We start from the raw sequence: 19,735 nt of genomic DNA, 5'->3' as shown, positions 1-19,735 counted from the left end.
GTATTATATTGTGTGTCATATTGTGTCTTTTCCTATGTATGCATTTTAACTTATATCTTTCCTCATTTATGGACAATTTAAGTGAAATGGACACTTTCCTTTTATTTGCTTCCCATTACCCGTAAGGGTACATAAGAACTCTGTGGCTGAGGACTATGTGAAGCCCAAAGACTTTGCTTGTAAATAGTTGCGCTCCCTGGAGTGCCCCTTTGAGCAACCTCTCAGGAAGAGACTGGGACTTTCGAGGTTGCTTACTGCTTTATGTACATATGTATTTATTATATTTTATATGCAACGTTTAAGAAACTGAGCCTCCCATAAAGGGAAGAATTGTTATTGTTATGTTTGTATAATGTGCTTCAGCCCGGGAGTGCTGACCTTTGCTAGGGGGGAATGTGGTGCCCTGCTGCGCATTGGTGCCACAGATCCCAGAGGGGTGCATGGATGGACTTCTCCACAAGAGGCCCTCAGAGCATACACACACCTCCACCCTACCACCTCAGACCACCAGAGGGAGCCCGGATAGGGACGTATATATACGGAGGGTGGAGTTAGGCAGCCAGTCAGGTCCTGCACAGAGCAGTCTGCTGTAGCCAGAGTAATGCTTAGGACAAGTCTGACTCAAGGAGCTCAGGTTAGTGAGCCTAGGGTGTACCGATGCCGTAAGAGCGGTGAAGAAGCAGTGTGCCTGCTGCTGTGTGTAGCCTAGTGAGGGCCCCGAGTAGGCCGAAGGCTAGTGGAGTGAGCAACATAGGGGGCAGAGGAGCTGTACCAGCTCACCCCAAAAGCATATACCAGACACCGGGTCCGCATCTACAGGGCCATATATTCCCCTGTAGCGACAACCGGAACCCCTGGAAGACTTCAGGTCACAGGATCACCCAAGAGCTGATACGTACCAGAGCCAGGAGTCACGGAGGCCCCGCAAGCAGGGAGAGTGATCTCCAACCAAAGGCCCTACCACCAGATCAGCTGGAGCAAGACAGAGACTAAGTTAGGCCTAGCTCCAAGCAGGTCAGAAACTTCCCAAGAAAAGGCAAGAAACAGGAGGCCCTACATCCGCTCACTGGGGAGAGTCCTGAAGTGCACCCTTCACCCTAAAGCTCCCTGGATCGTGCCTTAAATACCACCAGTAAAGGTACTGAAGTGAACTGTTGTGTGCGTCGATGTTCTTGCCCTGGCCCAGCTGGGTCCCCCTCTGTCCTGCATACTTTACACCCATGCTGCCCTGAGGCCTACTCCACCTGTGGGGAGCAATACCAACCGAGCTGCCCCAAACACCGGCCTCAGAGGACTGCCGCAGCGCTGGTGATCCTCACCAGACACCACAGGTGGCGTCACGAACTTTCTATATCCCAAACTATAATCCACCTTTTAGAAGAGACCCCAGGGAACGGGCCCGGGAGCCAACTACCCGCAAGACCAGGCAACAAGGCCCGGGCGCCGAGTCATCCCCATCCCCTGGGCGCTACGTGCTCTTCACTTGCCTCTCCTGCTCTTTTCTGGACACTAGACAGGAGCGGGGCCACACAGCAGGGAGCGGCACAGCCATGAATTCACTATGGTCGCGCTAGACACGGCAGGGAGCAGGGTCACACAGCAGGGAGCAATGTCAGCGCCGCCATGACTTCACTACGGCTGTGCTAGACACAGCAGGGATCGAGGGCAGCAGGTCTGTCAGTGCCGCCATGAATTCACTACTGATGCGCTAGACACGGCAGGGAGTGGGGTCACACAGCAGGGAGCGGCGCCACCATGAATTCACTACGGCCGCATTAGACACGGCAGGGAGCGGGGTCACACAGCAGGGAGCGATGGCAGCAGGTCTGTCGGTGTCGCCATGAATTCACTACTGCCGCACTAGACAGGAGGAAGTGGGTTGTCTCCCGTCCAGATCACACTCTGCAGTGACATTACAAAGAGGCAGGGCCGGAACAAAACAGAACTCCACAATGCACAGAGTCCCCCAGCCCTGCCTCTTTGTAATGTCACTGCAGAGTGTGATCTAGACGGGAGACCACCCACATCATCATGTCAAGCGCAGCCGTAGTGAATTCATGGCAGCACCAACAGACCTGCTGCCACCAGTCTCTGCTGTGTGACCCCGATCGACCACTGCGTCCCCCCACCACAGTGAACATTCGGACAATAAGATGCACCCCTTTTTTCCTCCGAAATTTGTGGCAAAAAAACGGCATCTTATAGCCTGAATAATATGGTAATTATATCCATTTTTCTTACCTTAAGATATCTCAGCTTGTTAGACTATGTTGGGCTCTGGTCATCAGCACGTCTATCTTCAGCACCTCTGGTACTTATAGTACGTCTGCTACTTGCCAATCAATCAGGTACCTCTTAGTCCTCACTCTTCTGTAGATTTAGTCTAATCCTTGTGACTTGAAGTAATTAATGTAGTGGAATCCTTGAGACTTGGACAACAGGTGTTTAGCAAAGTTCTCAGCACATTCAACTTTGTACAGAACAAAGTATTCAATGAGAATATTTCATTCATTCATATCTAGGATGTGTTATTTGAGTGTTCCCTTTATTTTTTTGAGCAGTGTATTTTTTGCTAATCTATTGTATTGTCACCTGACTTTCTATATTCCCAAATAGAGATTACAGTTTTCTGCTGCTTTGAGTATTTCTCTCTGAGAGGGGGTTCGAGCCCTTAGGGTCACACAGGGTGTTTTAGGATAAAGATGACGATGAGCGTGGGGGGAGGGGGGCACAGACAAGGCAGGGATTCTTCCCACCTTGCTTTGTCTCAAACAAATTTGAATCCCTCTTATAAACAAAGATAAAATCCTGCGTACATGTGTGACACCCTAATTGTATACCATGGTCATGGTGAGCTGATAGCTATGATATAACATGGTTTATTGCATTAATGCATATTTTCCGATCTACTGCTTTGTCACGTGATGTTCTGTACTCCCAGATAGGGATTACCACAGAAACCACAATGCCCTTAGGTAGAATGGAGGATCTGGAGGAGAAGCTGAACTAAAACTGTGTGATAGTGCGACAGCCTTCACATTGTTGGACTCCAGCCTCAACGTGATAGAGAAATTGAATCTAGAGAAAAATAAGGACCCTCTGATCTGTCTAGGAGTTAGCTGTTTAGCTGATTCAATATACGCTGAATTATTGTGGTCAGTGACCACAGTGACGTGATGAACCCTCCAGAAAATGTCTCCATTCCTTAAAGGCTAATTTAACAGTGAGTAACTCACAATTCCCAACAGCAGAATTTATTTCAGCAGTCAAAAATTTTCTCAAGAAAAAAAGCACAAGACCGCAAATTAGTCAGAGTTTTGGAACCCTGAGATAAAACGGCCCCTACCCCAACCTCCGAAACATCCACCTCCACAATGAATGGTTCTTCGAGATCGGGTTGGATTAGAACAGGAGCAGATATAAAATACTCTTTCAAGTTTTCAAAATCCCTTATAGCATCCGGTGGCCAAACCTTGATATCCGCTCCCTTATATGTGAGGTCAGTAAGAGGTTCAGCAATCTGAGAAAAAACCCTAATGAATTTCCTATAATAGTTGGCGAATCCTACAAAATCTTACAATGCGTTCAGGTCACTAGGCTGGACCCAATTTCATCAATGTAATCAGAGAAAATATCATTCACAAAGTTGTGAAATCCTGTTGGTGCATTGGAGAATCCGAATGGGAGGACGAGATTATCGAATAAACCCTCAGACATTAAAGACGCCGATTCCCACTCATCACCCGTCATGATGGGAATCAAATTGTAATAAACCCCGCTAAAGGCAAGGTGAAAACCATTTAGCCCTAAAAGACTGATTAGAGTCACGGCTCCGCTCCGCACACCTCGTACACACGCGACTCCGCTCCGTACACCTCGTACACACACGGCTCCAATCCGTACACCTCGTACACACACGGCTCCACTCCGTACGCCTCGTACACACGCGGCTCCGCTCCGCACACCTCGTACACACGCGACTCCGCTCCGTACACCTCGTACACACACGGCTCCAATCCGTACACCTCGTACACACACGGCTCCGCTCCGTACACCTCGTACACACACGGCTCCGCTCCGCACACCTCGTACACACGCGACTCCGCTCCGTACACCTCGTACACACACTGCTCCAATCCGTACACCTCGTACACACGCGGCTCCGCTCCGTACACCTCGTACACACGCGGCTCCAATCCGTACGCCTCGTACACATGCGGCTCCGCTCCGTCCACGCACGGCTCCGCTCCGTCCGCCTCGTACACGCGCGGCTCCGCTCCGTACGCGTCGTACACACACGGCTCTGCTCCGTACACCTCGTACACACGCGGCTCTGCTCCGTACACCTCGTACACACGCGGCTCTGCTCCGTACACCTCGTACACACGCGGCTCTGCTCCGTACACCTCGTACACACGCGGCTCTGCTCCGTACACCTCGTACACACGCGGCTCTGCTCCGTACACCTCGTACACACGCGGCTCTGCTCCGTACACCTCGTACACACGCGGCTCTGCTCCGTACACCTCGTACACACGCGGCTCTGCTCCGTACACCTCGTACACACGCGGCTCTGCTCCGTACACCTCGTACACACGCGGCTCTGCTCCGTACACCTCGTACACACGCGGCTCTGCTCCGTACACCTCGTACACACGCGGCTCCGCTCCGTACACCTCGTACACACGCGGCTCCGCTCCGTACACCTCGTACACACGCGGCTCCGCTCCGTACACCTCGTACACACGCGGCTCCGCTCCGTACACCTCGTACACACGCGGCTCCGCTCCGTACGCCTCGTACACACGCGGCTCCGCTCCGTACGCCTCGTACACACGCGGCTCCGCTCCGTACACCTCGTACACACGCGGCTCCGCTCCGTACGCCTCGTACACACGCGGCTCCGCTCCATACGCCTCGTACACACGCGGCTCCGCTCCGTACACCTCGTACACACGCGGCTCCGCTCCGTACACCTCGTACACACGCGGCTCTGCTCCGTACACCTCGTACACACGCGGCTCTGCTCCGTACACCTCGTACACACGCGGCTCTGCTACATCCACACTGTAAACCCCTCCTGACCCCACACATAAACTTCAGCTCATCCAGCACCATGACAACCAGCACAGCAGAGTCCTGCACCCACTGAGGCCCCTGATCATGTGACCCCTGACTCCTCCCCTCCTGTGACCTCATCACAGCTCCTGTGCGCACAGAGCAGCCATATATGTGGTGGCGGCTCTGCAGGTGGAGGTATGTGGAGACCCCATTACTGGGCGCAGGGGGCATTAACCCCTTCAGCACCGAGACTCTTTTGGGGTCTTGTGTTGCCCCTTTATAAGAATCATAAGGTTTTTGTTCTGTTTCCTGTAATAGATACATACGACCCAACTATGGAGACAGGAAGGGGGGAAACGTATTGTTCTCATAGTACAGGGCCCCTTTACTGACCCCACAGTGTAATGCCCCCATTATACCCCTTATGCAGGATGTATGATGCCCCCCACAGTGTAATGCCCCCATTATACCCCTTATGCAGGATGTATGATGCCCCCCACAGTGTAATGCCCCCATTATACCCCTTATGCAGGATGTATGATGCCCCCACAGTGTAATGCCCCCATTATGCCCCTTATGCAGGATGTATTATGCCCCCCACACAGTGTAATGCCCCCATTATGCCCCTTATACAGTATGTATGATGCCCCCCACACAGTGTAATGCCCCCATTATGCCCCTTATACAGTATGTATGATGCCCCCACACAGTGTAATGCCCCCATTATGCCTCTTATGCAGGATGTATGATGCCCCCACACAGTGTAATGCCCCCATTATACCCCTTATGCAGGATGTATGATGCCCCCACACAGTGTAATGCCCCCATTATGCCCTTATGCAGGATGTGTGATGCCCCCACACAGTGTAATGCCCCTTATGCAGGATGTATGATGCCCCCACACAGTGTAATGCCCCCATTATGCCCCTTATGCAGTATGTATGATGCTCACTCAGTGTAATGCCCCCATTATGCCCCTTATGCAGTATGTATGATGCCCACACACAGTGTAATGCCCCCATTATACCCCTTATGCAGTATGTATGATGTCCCTACACAGTGTAATCCCCCCATTATGCCCCTTATGCAGTATGTATGATGCCCCCACACAGTGTAATGCCCCCATTATGCCCCTTACACAGTATGTATGATGCCCACACACAGTGTAATGCCCCCATTATACCCCTTATGCAGTATGTATGATGTCCCTACACAGTATAATCCCCCCATTATGCCCCTTATGCAGTATGTATGATGCCCTCACACAGTGTAATGCCCCCATTATACCCCTTAAGCAGTATGTATGATGTCCCTACACAGTGTAATCCCCCCATTATGCCCCTTATGCAGTATGTATGATGCCCCCACACAGTGTAATGCCCCAATTATGCCCCTTACACAGTATGTATGATGCCCCACACAGTGTAATGCCCCCGTTATGCCCCTTATGCAGGATGTATGATGCCCCACACACAGTGTAATGCCCCCATTATGCCCCTTATGCAGGATGTATGATGCCCCCACACAGTGTAATGCCCCCATTATGCCCCTTATGCAGGATGTATGATGCCCCCACACAGTGTAATGCCCCTATTATGCCCCTTATGCAGGATGTATGATGCCCCCACACAGTGTAATGCCCCTATTATGCCCCTTTTGCAGGATATATGATGCCCCCCCACAGTGTAATGCCCCCATTATGCCCCTTATACAGTATGTATGATGTTCCCACAGTACCACCCCCCCACACACACACACACAGTATAATATAATTCCAGTGTCTGTAAATGAGACGAGAATTAGCGTTATGGATGATGCGTCTATGAGAAATGTATTCAGTGGCAAACTCAAAGGAAGAAACTGCTTGTTGTCTGTTGCCTAAAATATATAGGTTTTATTAATAGATGACAATGAAAATAACTGAATGTTGTAAAATAATAAAAATATCATTGCTGTTAGGGTCCCCGCCAATCTCTGTATTTCCTGGTCAGCCCCAATGATCTTGTGATTATTGCAGCCAATCAGCTGCTGACGCAGTGAGTAACACAGCCAGTTATTGGGAGCATGGAGGAGATGTCTTAGTCAGCAATTCAACTTATGCTCCAGTCCAGGGGCCCTCAAACTACGGCCCGCGGGCCACATGCGGCCCGCGGAGGACTTTTATCCGGCCCGCAGGGCTATGAGCGGAGGAGAGGAGAGCGGTGCCATTGCCCGCCCTTCCTCCCGCTTGCTCATGGCCCCGGCAGGCAGATACTTACCTCTCCCCGTGCCTCTGCAGATCCGTTGTCTTCCTGCTCTGCGCTTCCTGTGACGTCTCAGGTCAGAGGGTGCGGTGACGTCTTTACACCGCGCCCTCCCGAGTGCCGTCGCAGGCAGCGCACAGCGGGACGACGCCGCCGCGACGGTGGAGTCCAGACCAGAGAAGAGCAGCGGCAGCAAGTGAGAAGTGAGGTGAGTATTGGATTTTTTTTTTTTTTTTTAATGTATGGAGGCATAGGTCATTATATGGGGGGTGACATCCTGCAAGGGGTATAATATGGGGGGGGGTGACATCCTGCATGGGGCATTATATGGGGGGGGTGACATGCTGCATGGGGCATAATATGGGGGGGTGACATGCTGCATGGGGCATTATATGGGGGGGTGACATGCTGCATGGGGCATTATATGGGGGGGTGACATGCTGCATGAGGCATTATATGGGGGGGTGACATGCTGCATGGGGCATTATATGGGGGGGTGACATGCTGCATGGGGCATTATATGGGGGGGTAACATGCTGCATGGGGCATTATAAAGACAGGGGAGTGACATCCTGCATGGGGCATTATATGGGGGGGTGACATCCTGCATGGGGCATTATATGGGGGGGTGACATCCTGCATGGGGCATTATATGGGGGGTGATATCCTGCATGGGGCATTATATGGGGAGGGGGAAAGGGACATCCTGCATGGGGCATAATATGGGGGGGTGACATGCTGCATGGGGCATAATATGGGGGGGTGACATGCTGCATGGGGCATAATATGGGGGGGTGACATGCTGCATGGGGCATAATATGGGGGGGTGACATGCTGCATGGGGCATAATATGGGGGGGGTGACATGCTGCATGGGGCATAATATGGGGGGGGTGACATGCTGCATGGGGCATAATGTGGGGGGGGTGACATGCTGCATGGGGCATTATATGGTGGGGGTGACATGCTGCATGGGGCATTATATGGGGGGGGGTGACATGCTGCATGGGGCATAATATGGGGGGTGGCATCCAGCATGGGGCATTATAAGGGGGGAACAGCTTGCATAGGGCATTATAAGGGGTGGAACAGCCTGCATATGGCATTATAAGGGGGAAACAGCCTGCCTATTGGGGACATTTACCTGCCTATTGGGGACATTTACCTGCCTATTGGGGACCTATGCTGCCTATTGGGGATATTTACCTGCCTATTGAGGACCGATGCTGCCTATTGGGTACAGTTATCTATCTATTGAAATGCCGATTGATTTAACTTTACTTGTTCTTCATTTTAAATATTGTATTTGTTCCTGTATTGTTTTTTTTTACTACAAAATAAGATATGTGCAGTGTGCATAGGAATTTGTTCATAGTTTTTTTTAAAAACTATATTCCGGCCCTCCAATGGTCTGAGGGACCGTGAACTGGCCCCCTGTTTAAAAAGTTTGAGGACCCCTGCTCCAGTCCATACAAGGCTAGAGAACACAACACCTACACTTTCTGTCTCCTGATATATTTCCCTTATTATCTCCAGTAATTGTTTTATTACACAGGGTTTTTATGACGTTACATCGGCTCATCATCTTCTCATTCAGGTCTCTACAATATCGGATCCTCTCAGTGAAGATCTTCTATATAAGAAAATTTTCCTTATTTACCCATTAAAGATGGATATGGACAGAGACAAGATGGCGGAGAGGATATTACACCTCACCCTAGAGATCCTCTTCCGGCTTACTGGAGAGGTGAGAGATTCTGATGACGTCACATTACATCATTCTTATCTATGGGAATAACAGATGGACAGAACTGGAGAGGTGAGGACTCTGGAAATGTCTGTAGTGAGATTCATTAATGTGTCTCTCCATAACCAGGATTACACAGTAGTGAAGAAGACCTCTAGTGAGCTATGTCAGGACCCTGTGTCTGAGGGGTGGGGAAGACCCCTGAACCCAATCACTGGACCTCCATGTCACCCCTTCATACATGAGGACATCAGTGACCAGAAGGTCCTAGAACTCACCTACAAGATGATTGAGCTGCTGACTGGAGAGGTGACACTGCTGGGAATGCTGGGACATTATACAGTAGCGCTATGAAGGGATCGGGGGGATGACGGTATTATTGTATGTGTCAGGTTCCTATAAGGTGTCAGGATGTCGCTGTCTATTTCTCCTTGGAGGAGTGGGAGTATTTAGAAGGACACAAAGATCTGTACAAGGACGTCACGATGGAGGTTCCCCAGCCCCTCACATCACCAGGTAATAGACAGGACTAAATACACACGGCCTATAATTATCTGTATGTAAAGAATGAATTCAGTCCCTGTATGTGTTTCCTCCAGATCTATCCAGTAAGAGGACAACACCAGAGAGATGTCCCCGTCCTCTTCTTCCACAGGACTGTAAACAAGAAGATCCCAATGTTCCTCAGGATCATCAGGTAGATGGAGAGAAGGTGTCATGAGATCTCCCCTATGATGTGTAGACGGCTGTGAAGGTCTTGTGCCCAGTCTTATTTTATCCACCAGTATTATATGTTTTATACTTGTGTAATGAGGACGGTGGAGATGGCAGGATTAGAGCTGATCATAGATGGGACTTCTCCATCTGTCTGTGACTTTTACAATATTTGTTTCAGAGTAAAGATCTGACCCATATTAATACTACAGAGACATACATGAGGGGTGATAAGCGGTGTAAAGAGGAGATTCCTACATATGACTACCCAGGTGAGTAGTAACCATTAAATGCAGAGAAGTCACAGATTTTTCTCAGTCCCTGTCTGTTGCTGCTTTATCGCTGGTGTAGTCCGGCCGTATCACAATCGTGTGATCACCATTTTGCCTCTAGATCACAACATTCTCCTCTTTCCAAAACTGTTCAAATGAATTTGGGCATTGAAAATCCTTTTCTAGAGACCTTAAGACCTGGAGGATCCACCTACCCCTTTGATTAGACTCCTACCTGCGGACTCCTACCTGCGGACTCCTACCTGCGGACTCCTACCTGCGGACTCCTACCTGCGGACTCCTACCTGCGGACTCCTACCTGCGGACTCCTACCTGCGGACTCCTACCTGCGGACTCCTACCTGCGGACTCCTACCTGCGGACTCTTACCTGCGGACTCTTACCTGCCCAGATCTGTAAATTAGAAAGCCAAATGACAGCGTACGTAGAATGTGCTGACAAGTTAGAAAATTACTTGAAGAAAAATATTATGATGGGCCTGTGAGAGAAAGCGGAGGGTAATGATGGTGTTGGCTTCCTAGATCCCTGATATCTTATTGGATGAATCTACCTTCTCTCCCTTCTGTGCTGCTGAATGTGCTCATATGGTCCCTACAAGACCTGGTCCAGTCTTTCTGGCCAAACTTCACTTTTATGATCGACAACATTAAATGTGCAGTGAGGGACAAGTGTGAATATCTGCACAATAACAACAGAGTTTCCCTTTATCCTGACTTTTCAATATCTTTTAAAACCAATTAACTTCAAACAGGATTGCGATAAACAATTAAAAACATTACACCTGTGCCATGATATATCTCTAAGCTGCACGTGGCTGATGGCTGTAATATACATTTATTCATGCCTGCAGGAGATGTGTTGGCATGGCTCGAGCCCTGGTTTCATGGATTCACTCCACGTCATAAATTCCATTATGTTTTCAATCCTAAGGAATTCGGATTACTGCACAATCTCTCCTGAAATGGGGGCACTAATACTTTCTCTACTTTTCTGGTCAGCACTTATCGTAGCTCCTCTGGTCCACCACAAATGAGTACAACTCCTATTTAGTGTTGGCGTTCTTCTCTCAAGCATACATTGTTTTTGGGGATGTTACATATATTTTCATTCTTGTATTTTTTTTACATGTTCATTCTGTATGATAGTTTATTTGTGGCGGGATCGGCCTCACTTATGTGAGTCTGTAACTACCTACTAGTTAGTTACAGACTGAAGTTGTTTTTTTTTACTGAAGAAGACTGTTCAGCTTGATCATTTCAGTCCGTGTGTGGCAATCTGTCACAAAGACAGGGATCGTCGAACAGTGTGCTGCCTACCTAGTGCTCGGGAGAGCAAGGACCTCCAAGGTGGTATTCTCTGAAATACTACCTGTATCACGTGCCACGCCAGAGAGGCAACGGGAGATTAGGGAGATAAATAAGTGGCTCAAGAACTGGTGTAGGAAGGAGGGATTTGGGTTCCTGGAGAACTGGGCCGACTTCAGTTGGGGCTACAGACTCTACGCTAGGGATCGGCTGCACCTTAATGGGGAGGGTGCAGCTGTGCTGGGGGAGAAAATGGCTAGAAGGTTGGAGGAGTGTTTAAACTAGGGATTGGGGGGTGGGTATTCATTTTATAGGTGGAGAAGATTGTGCCCAGGTCACTATCTGCACTAATAAAGAAATTGGGGGTGGGGTTAGAACAGTCAATATAGTAAGAAGGAATAGAGGTACAGAGAGATGCATAAAATGCATGTACACTAATGCCAGAAGCCTCACCAACAAAATGGAGGAATTAGAATTCATTTTGTTGGAAAATAATTATGACATGGTGGGGATATCTGAGACATGGCTGGACGAGAGCCATGACTCGGCAGTTAATTTACAGGGCTATAGTCTGTTCAGAAATGACCGTACAAACAAGCGAAGGGGGGGGGGTGTTTATATGTAAAATCATTCTTAAAACCCATCTTGCGGGAGGATATATGTGAATCTAATGAAAATGTAGAGTCCCTGTGGGTGGAGATAAGGGGTGGAGGAAAAATAATAAATTACTGATAGGGGTTAGTTATAAGTCTTCAAAAATAATGGAAGCAGCTTAGAATATCCTCATAAAGCAAATAGATGAAGCAGCGACTCAAGGAGAAGTCATTATTATGGGGGACTTCAACTACCCTGAAATACATTGGGAGACAGACACCTGTAGTTCAAGCAAAGGTAATAGGTTTTTGACAACTTTGAGAGACAATTACCTTTCACAACTGGTTCAGGACCCAACAAGAAGGGGGGCACTGCTAGACCTAATATTAACCAACAGGCCAGACCACATATCAAATATACGAGTTGGGGGTCACTTGGCTAATAGTAATCACAAAATAATAAGTTTTCATGTATCCTTTAATAAGATGTGTAGTAGAGGGGTTACAAGGACACTAAACTTCAGGAAGGCAAATTTCCAATGGTTGAGAGATGATTTTAGTGCAATAAACTGGGACGATATCCTGAGACATAAAACTACACAAAGCAAATGGGAGACATTTATTAGCATCCTGAATAGGACCTGTGCACAATATATACCCTATGGGAATAAACATGCTAGAAATAGGAGGAAACCACTATGGCTAAATAGAGCTGTAAGGGGCGCAATAAGTGACAAAAAGAAAGCATTTAGAGTACTAAAGCAAGTAGGTAGTGATGAGGTATTAAATAAATGCAGAAAATTAAATAAATTCTGTAAAAACCAAATCAAGGCAGCAAAGATTTCTTTGAGACAGAGAGACTCATTACCAGAGAAAGTAAAAATAATCCCAAAATATTCTTAACTACATAAATACTAAAGAACTAAAAAATGATAGTGTTGGTCCCCTTAAAAATAGTCTGGGTGAAATGGAGTATGATGAAAAAGCCTATATGCTAAATGATTTTTTTTCATCTGTATTTACACAAGAAAATCGCATGGCAGAAAACATGATTAGTGATGACAAAAATTCTCCATTAAATGTCACTTGCTTAACCCAGCAGGAAGTACGGCGGCGTCTAAAAATCACTAAAGTTGACAAATCCCCAGGCCCAGATGGGATACACCCGCAAGTACTGCAGGAATTAAGTAACGTCATAGATAGACCATTATTTTTAATCTTTAAGGATTCCATAATAACAGGGTCTGTACCACAGGACTGGCGTATAGCAAATGTGGTGCCAATATTCAAAAAGGGGACAAAAACCGAACTTGGAAATTATAGGCCAGTAAGCTTAACCTCTACTGTGGGTAAAATCCTGGAGGGTTTCCTAAGAGATGCTATACTAGAGTATCTGAAGAAGAATAACCTCATGACCCAATATCAACATGGGTTTACGAGGGACCGTTCCTGTCAGACTAATCTGATCAGCTTTTATGAGGAGGCAAGTTCCGGACTGGACCGAGGAAATGTAGTGGATGTTGTGTATATGGACTTTTCAAAAGCTTTTGATACGGTTCCACACAAAAAGTTGATACATAAAATGAGAACAATGGGGATAGGGGAAAATATATGTGTGTGGGTTAAGAACTGGCTCAGTGATCGGAAACCAAGGGTGGTTATTAATGGAACGAACTCAGACTGGGTCACAGTTAACAATGGGGTACCACAGGGGTCAGTATTGGGCCCGCTTCTTTTTAACATATTTATTAATGACCTTTTAGGGGGCATACAGAGTAGTATTTCAATATTTGCAGATGACACACATTTAGTGGGTTCTTCTCACTATAGTAATGCAAAATAAATGGATACTAAATGTGGTTTGGGCACACTGCAAAGCTCAGAAGCGAGGGGGAGATTTGACTTTGGGAGAGCAAATTTTGCTGGATTGGTTTATAAAAACAAAGTTGCTTTTCAGGAGCCTTTGAGCCACTAATAATGTGGAAACCTCTGTTTTTCCACTGACAGATGATGGATCTGAGTGGGGACTTGTTTTTTGTGAGATGAGTAGAAGTTTTTATTGGTATTATTTTCGCCTACATAACATTGTTTGATGGCTTTTTATTCCATATTTGGGAGACAGGATGAACAAACAGTTGAACACCACGGTTTACTGGTTCATCCTATGAGGTTTTCTATTAGACTGTGAAAGGTCATTTTGTTGGTGAATAATTCAATATTTTTACATAAGTTGCCATTTTTACAGTTTGAGCAGAAATGTTAAAAAATATATATAATTCGAGGATATTTTATTCAAAATATAATAATTGGTTTTATTCTTGGCAGATGACTGTACCAGGAGATCGGAGGAACAGGAGATTTTTAAATCGGATGATCTTGAGATCCCACAGGATACAATTGAAGTGAATGCCATTACTCCAGATATACCATCATCCCTTCACAGCAAAGATCTGTCATCTAATCCTTTGAAACAGGTCCTGTCTTCTGATTCATTACCGACCACTAAGGAAAATCAAAGTCGCAAAATAAGCATTAAAAAACAAATTGCTCCTGAAGCAAAGAAGCCATTTTCACATTCAGAATATGGAAATAGTTTTCTCCTCGAAAAGTCTTTTCTTAAACATCAAAGCATTCACACAGCAGAGAATAGATTTTTTTGTTTCAAGTGTGGGAAATGTTTTAACCAGAAAGCAAATCTTGTTAATCACCAGAGAAGTCACACAGGGGAGAAGCCATTTTATTGTTCAGAATGTGGAAAATGTTTTACAGAGAAATCAGGTTCTATCGCACATCAGAGAACTCACACAGGGGAGAAGCCATTTTCCTGTTCAGAATGTGGGAAATGTTTTAACCAGACATCAGTTTTGGTCAATCACCAGAGAACTCACACGGGGGAGAAGCCTTTTTCATGTTCAGAATGTGGGAAATGTTTTAAACAGAAAGTGCATCTTGATAACCACCAGAAAACTCACACAGGAGAGAAGCCATTTTCTTGTTCAGAATGTGGAAAATGTTTTACATTTAAATCAAGTTTTATCAGACATCAGAGAACTCACACAGGAGAGAAGCCTTTTTCCTGTTCTGAATGTGGGAAATGTTTTAACCAGACATCAGTTTTGGTCAATCACCAGAGAACCCACACAGGGGAGAAGCCTTTTTCCTGTTCAGAATGTGGGAAATGTTTTTCCCGTAAAGCGATTCTTGATAACCACCAGAGAACCCACACAGGGGAGAAGCCTTTTTCCTGTTCAGAATGTGGAAAATGTTTTGTGAAGAAATTCTTACTTCTTTGTCACCAACGTACTCACACAGGCGAGAAGCCATTTTCATGTTCTTAATGTGGGAAATGTTTTACACAGATATCAACTCTTAATAATCTTCAAAGAACTCACAAAGGGGAGAAGCCTTTTTCATTTTTAACTGAAAATTGTATCTTCTTAAAGGGGTTTTCCACTACTAGGACAACCATTTCTCATTCCTCATGTTTGGCCTTGTTAAAATAAAAACACTCATACGCACCTCCCATTCTAGCGCCGTTCCATTACTGTCACAACTCCCGTTCCCGGGGCTCACACAAGGATGTTACATCACACAATCCTGCTCTCAATCAACGCTGCCTTTGGACTTATTGAACATCAACAGGAAGGACATGGCCTGGACAAAGCATCGAGAGAGCGCACACACTGAGAGTACTCTTTTCAGACTGTGTTCCTGGGGGAATTATAAGCAATTTACAGCCTCCAACATGACTTTCGATATGGGAAAGAAAGAAGAGATCAGAGGTTAATCTGAGGTCCTCCACCTCCGTCAGCATGTCTGGTATGCAGCGTTTCTTATGGAAGGTCTTATCTTCCTGCTCCGGAGCTATTACTGCCTCACCTCAGCGTGGAAAAAGAAGCAGTCTTAACTCTCATGATGCCAGACAGCTCCAGCCTGTAAGTCCTGCACCAACTTCTCTCTTAATGTAGGCCTCACAAGAAAACCGCTCCATAAATCTCCCTGTACCCTCACCAAAGCACATACTTGCTTGCTTCACAGGTAAATTTACCCACCCAGCCACAGGGGTTCTGATATGGGGAACGCCATAATTGATTTGTATTTCATATTGCGTCTATCCCTACTAAACAAGAGATGGAGCAATATATACAAAGGCTGGAGACCACATACAAAACTGAAATACATTCCCTCACTTCTAGCCTGTCACAGGTTACTGACAAGGTACAGAGATTAGAGGCTGATGTCGTACAAGATGTGGACCATCCAAATGCTCATAAACAAATAGTCTATTTAGTTTGGTTGATGACCATGAAAATCACAATAATATCTGGATAAGGGGTTTACATGAAAGCATCAATGCACAAGCGATCATGCCAACACTATTGACATTAATCAATAATATCCTTGGTGATCCTATTGACGAGGAGGTGGAGACTGACAGGGAGCACCATACATTAGGCAATCATGGCCCAGATCCTGAGCAACCAAGGGACATTCTCTGTCACATACATTTTTTTCAATGTAAAAGGCCGTTGTGAGGAAAGCCGGGGAGTTGAGTCCTGGTGATTTTCAATGGAAAACGTATACAATCGATCATAGATCTATCCTGAATGACACTTGCTAAAAGAAGGGTATTGCAACCACTACTTGATGCTCTATTGAAAAATGGCCTGATGTACTCCTGTGGTACCCTGTCCAGCTGCAGGTCCGAAAAAATGGAACACTATACTTTGAAAGATCAAAGTGACGAGACCTTTCCGTCCATATATCTGACTGGCCACCTGCTCCACCATTGCCACAGAGAGTTCCAGCACGTCACAGAAGGTGTTCAATGGATCAGGAACTTGATGGTGATGCACCCAGATGGGAAAGGAACCTGCCAATCATATGAGCTCCTGAAATGAATCTTGCCTTCCCTGATGAGAGACAGTTTGCAGATGCTTACTTATTTCTTTAAGCATATAATTAGATATATCTAAATAGAGCATTAGGTGCCACTCTTCCACTATATAGAATGTCTAAGTTCATATAAGATCTTAGACCGGCATATAAGTTAAGTTCACATGATACTACTATAATATCAGGCTATATTACTTTACTTGCTTTATATTCCATGGTTCCACCTAATCGGAATCCTAGAACTGGGATTGAAGCTTGAAGAAGACAATTTGCATATTCCAGGTGCCTTCTGGGAAAAGCGAAGAGTCTCCTTCAGCTAGAAGATCGTTGGGTACAGCCGGGATCAGCTGCTTGGAAAGCATCGCCAAACCAGGGATTGAAGCTTGAAGAGGACAATTTGCATATTCCAGGTGCCTTCTGGGAAAAGCGAAGAGTCTCCTTCAGCTAGAAGATCGTTGGGTACAGCCGGGATCAGCTGCTTGGAAAGCATCGCCAAACCAGGGATTGAAGCTTGAAGAGAACAATTTGCATATTCCAGGTGCCTTCTGGGAAAAGCAAAGAGTCTCCTTCAGCTAGAAGATCGTTGGGTACAGCCGGGATCAGCTGCTTGGAAAGCATCGCCAAACCAGGGATTGAAGCTTGAAGAGGACAATTTGCATATTCCAGGTGCCTTCTGGGAAAAGCGAAGAGTCTCCTTCAGCTAGAAGATCGTTGGGTACAGCCGGGATCAGCTGCTTGGAAAGCATCGCCAAACCAGGGATTGAAGCTTGAAGAGGACAATTTGCATATTCCAGGTGCCTTCTGGGAAAAGCGAAGAGTCTCCTTCAGCTAGAAGATCGTTGGGTACAGCCGGGATCAGCTGCTTGGAAAGCATCGCCAAACCATGGATTGAAGCTTGAAGAGGACAATTTGCATATTCCAGGTGCCTTCTGGGAAAAGCGAAGAGTCTCCTTCAGCTAGAAGATCGTTGGGTACAGCCGGGATCAGCTGCTTGGACAGCATCGCCAAACCAGGGATTGAAGCTTGAAGAGGACAATTTGCATATTCCAGGTGCCTTCTGGGAAAAGAGAAGAGTCTCCTTCAGCTAGAAGATCGTTGGGTACAGCCGGGATCAGCTGCTTGGAAAGCATCGCCAAACCAGGGATTGAAGCTTGAAGAGGACAATTTGCATATTCCAGGTGCCTTCTGGGAAAAGAGAAGAGTCTCCTTCAGCTAGAAGATCGTTGGGTACAGCCGGGATCAGCTGCTTGGAAAGCATCGCCAAACCAGGGATTGAAGCTTGAAGAGGACAATTTGCATATTCCAGGTGCCTTCTGGGAAAAGCGAAGAGTCTCCTTCAGCTAGAAGATCGTTGGGTACAGCCGGGATCAGCTGCTTGGAAAGCATCGCCAAACCACGCGCCTCACGGCGCGCGAATTTGTTTAATTTGTTTATCCTAGGGTATCACAAGAAAGAAGACAGACATCCAGTCAGCAGGGACAAGGAGCAGCATGGCAGATGTGACAACCTACATGGTGAGCTGCAACATGTGCTACATGTTCACAGATCGACCAGAAGCTGAAACCAACTTCACCTGCCAGAAGTGTAGACTACTGGCTCTTTTAGAAGAAAAGGTGCGGGGACTGGAAGAAAGAATTGCGACATTAAAACTCATCAAGGAAAATTAAGACTTCCTAGACAGAACAGAAGCGTCACTACTGGTCACGGAAAGTGAAGGAAGCGTCAGAGAACCTCCAGAGGCAGACAAATGGAGGCAAGTGACCAAAAGAAGCAAGAAGACCATGGAGACACCACCAACCACACAACTGAGAAACAGATTCCAAGGACTTGTGGAGGACGAAGATGGCACACCTAAGGATGAGGAACTACCAGCAAGCAAAAAAGAAAAGAGCACCCAGAAACACCCAGAAGCGACAAGAAAAAGGACAGCCAAGAAGGGAAGAAGAGTGGTGGTGGTGAGAGACTCACTACTGAGAGGAACAGAAGCAGCTATCTGCAGACCGGACATAACCGCAAGAGAAGTATGCTGCCTCCCAGGGGCGAAGATCAAGGATGTTACCGATAGGATACCGAAGCTCATCAGTTCCAAGGATGTCCACCCATTTCTTCTGATACATGTTGGCACCAATGACACGGCAAAGAAGGACCTAATGACAATCTGCAAGGACTTTGAAGCATTGGGGAAGAAAGTAAAAGAACTGGATGCGCAGGTAGTTTTTTCTTCTATCCTTCCAGTAGACGGGCATGGCGTCAGGAGATGGAACAGGATCCTTGATGTGAACAACTGGCTGAGACGATGGTGCAGACAACAAGGATTTGGATTCCTGGACCACGGTGTGAATTACCTCTATGACGGACTCCTTGCCAGAGACGGACTACACCTCAACAAACCCGGGAAACACACATTCGCCAGGAGACTCGCAACACTCATCAGGAGGGCGTTAAACTAGAAGAAGAGGGGATGGGAAGAAAAATGCAGGACACGAACATGCAACCAGAGAACATACTAATGAAAGATATGAAGTGCGACAAAGAAGGTCCAAGACAAGATACTTGGAAGGGAGGTAAGAAAATTTCTAATACAATCCACAGGGAGAAGATTGGAACAAAACAAAATCGTGTAAACTGCATTCTAGCAAATGCCAGGAGCCTGACAAACAAGATGGATGAACTGGAAGCAGAAATATCTACAGGTAACTATGACATAGTGGGAATAACCGAGACATGGTTAGATGAAAGCTATGACTGGGCAGTTAACTTACATGGTTACAGTCTGTTTAGAAGGGATCGAAGAAGTCGGAAAGGGGGTGGAGTCTGTCTATATGTAAAAACGTGTCTAAAGCCTACAATACGGGAGGATGTATGGGAGGGAAATGAGGAGGTCGA

General features: G+C 46.7%; 1 protein-coding gene across 1 annotated transcript; it reads left to right on the top strand.

The window, feature by feature from the left end:
* The first annotated feature begins 5,236 nt into the window (after positions 1–5,236).
* On the top strand, positions 5,237–15,510 carry LOC141198688 (uncharacterized). The gene is made up of 7 exons (XM_073663093.1): positions 5,237–5,256; positions 8,901–9,050; positions 9,180–9,359; positions 9,443–9,566; positions 9,650–9,747; positions 9,946–10,036; positions 14,279–15,510. The coding sequence occupies exons 2-7, from the start codon at positions 8,973–8,975 to the stop codon at positions 15,289–15,291; spliced, it is 1,584 nt and encodes a 527-aa protein (XP_073519194.1). The 5' UTR covers positions 5,237–5,256; positions 8,901–8,972; the 3' UTR covers positions 15,292–15,510.
* Positions 15,511–19,735: the final 4,225 nt, after the last annotated feature.

Source organism: Phyllobates terribilis, unplaced genomic scaffold, assembly GCF_046119375.1.
Source record: "Phyllobates terribilis strain yellow unplaced genomic scaffold, ASM4611937v1 Scaffold_99__1_contigs__length_5935540, whole genome shotgun sequence".
NCBI classification, from domain to species: domain Eukaryota; kingdom Metazoa; phylum Chordata; class Amphibia; order Anura; family Dendrobatidae; genus Phyllobates; species Phyllobates terribilis.
The sequence above is the reverse complement of the archived record's forward strand: the minus strand, read 5'-3'. Positions and strand labels throughout refer to the sequence as shown.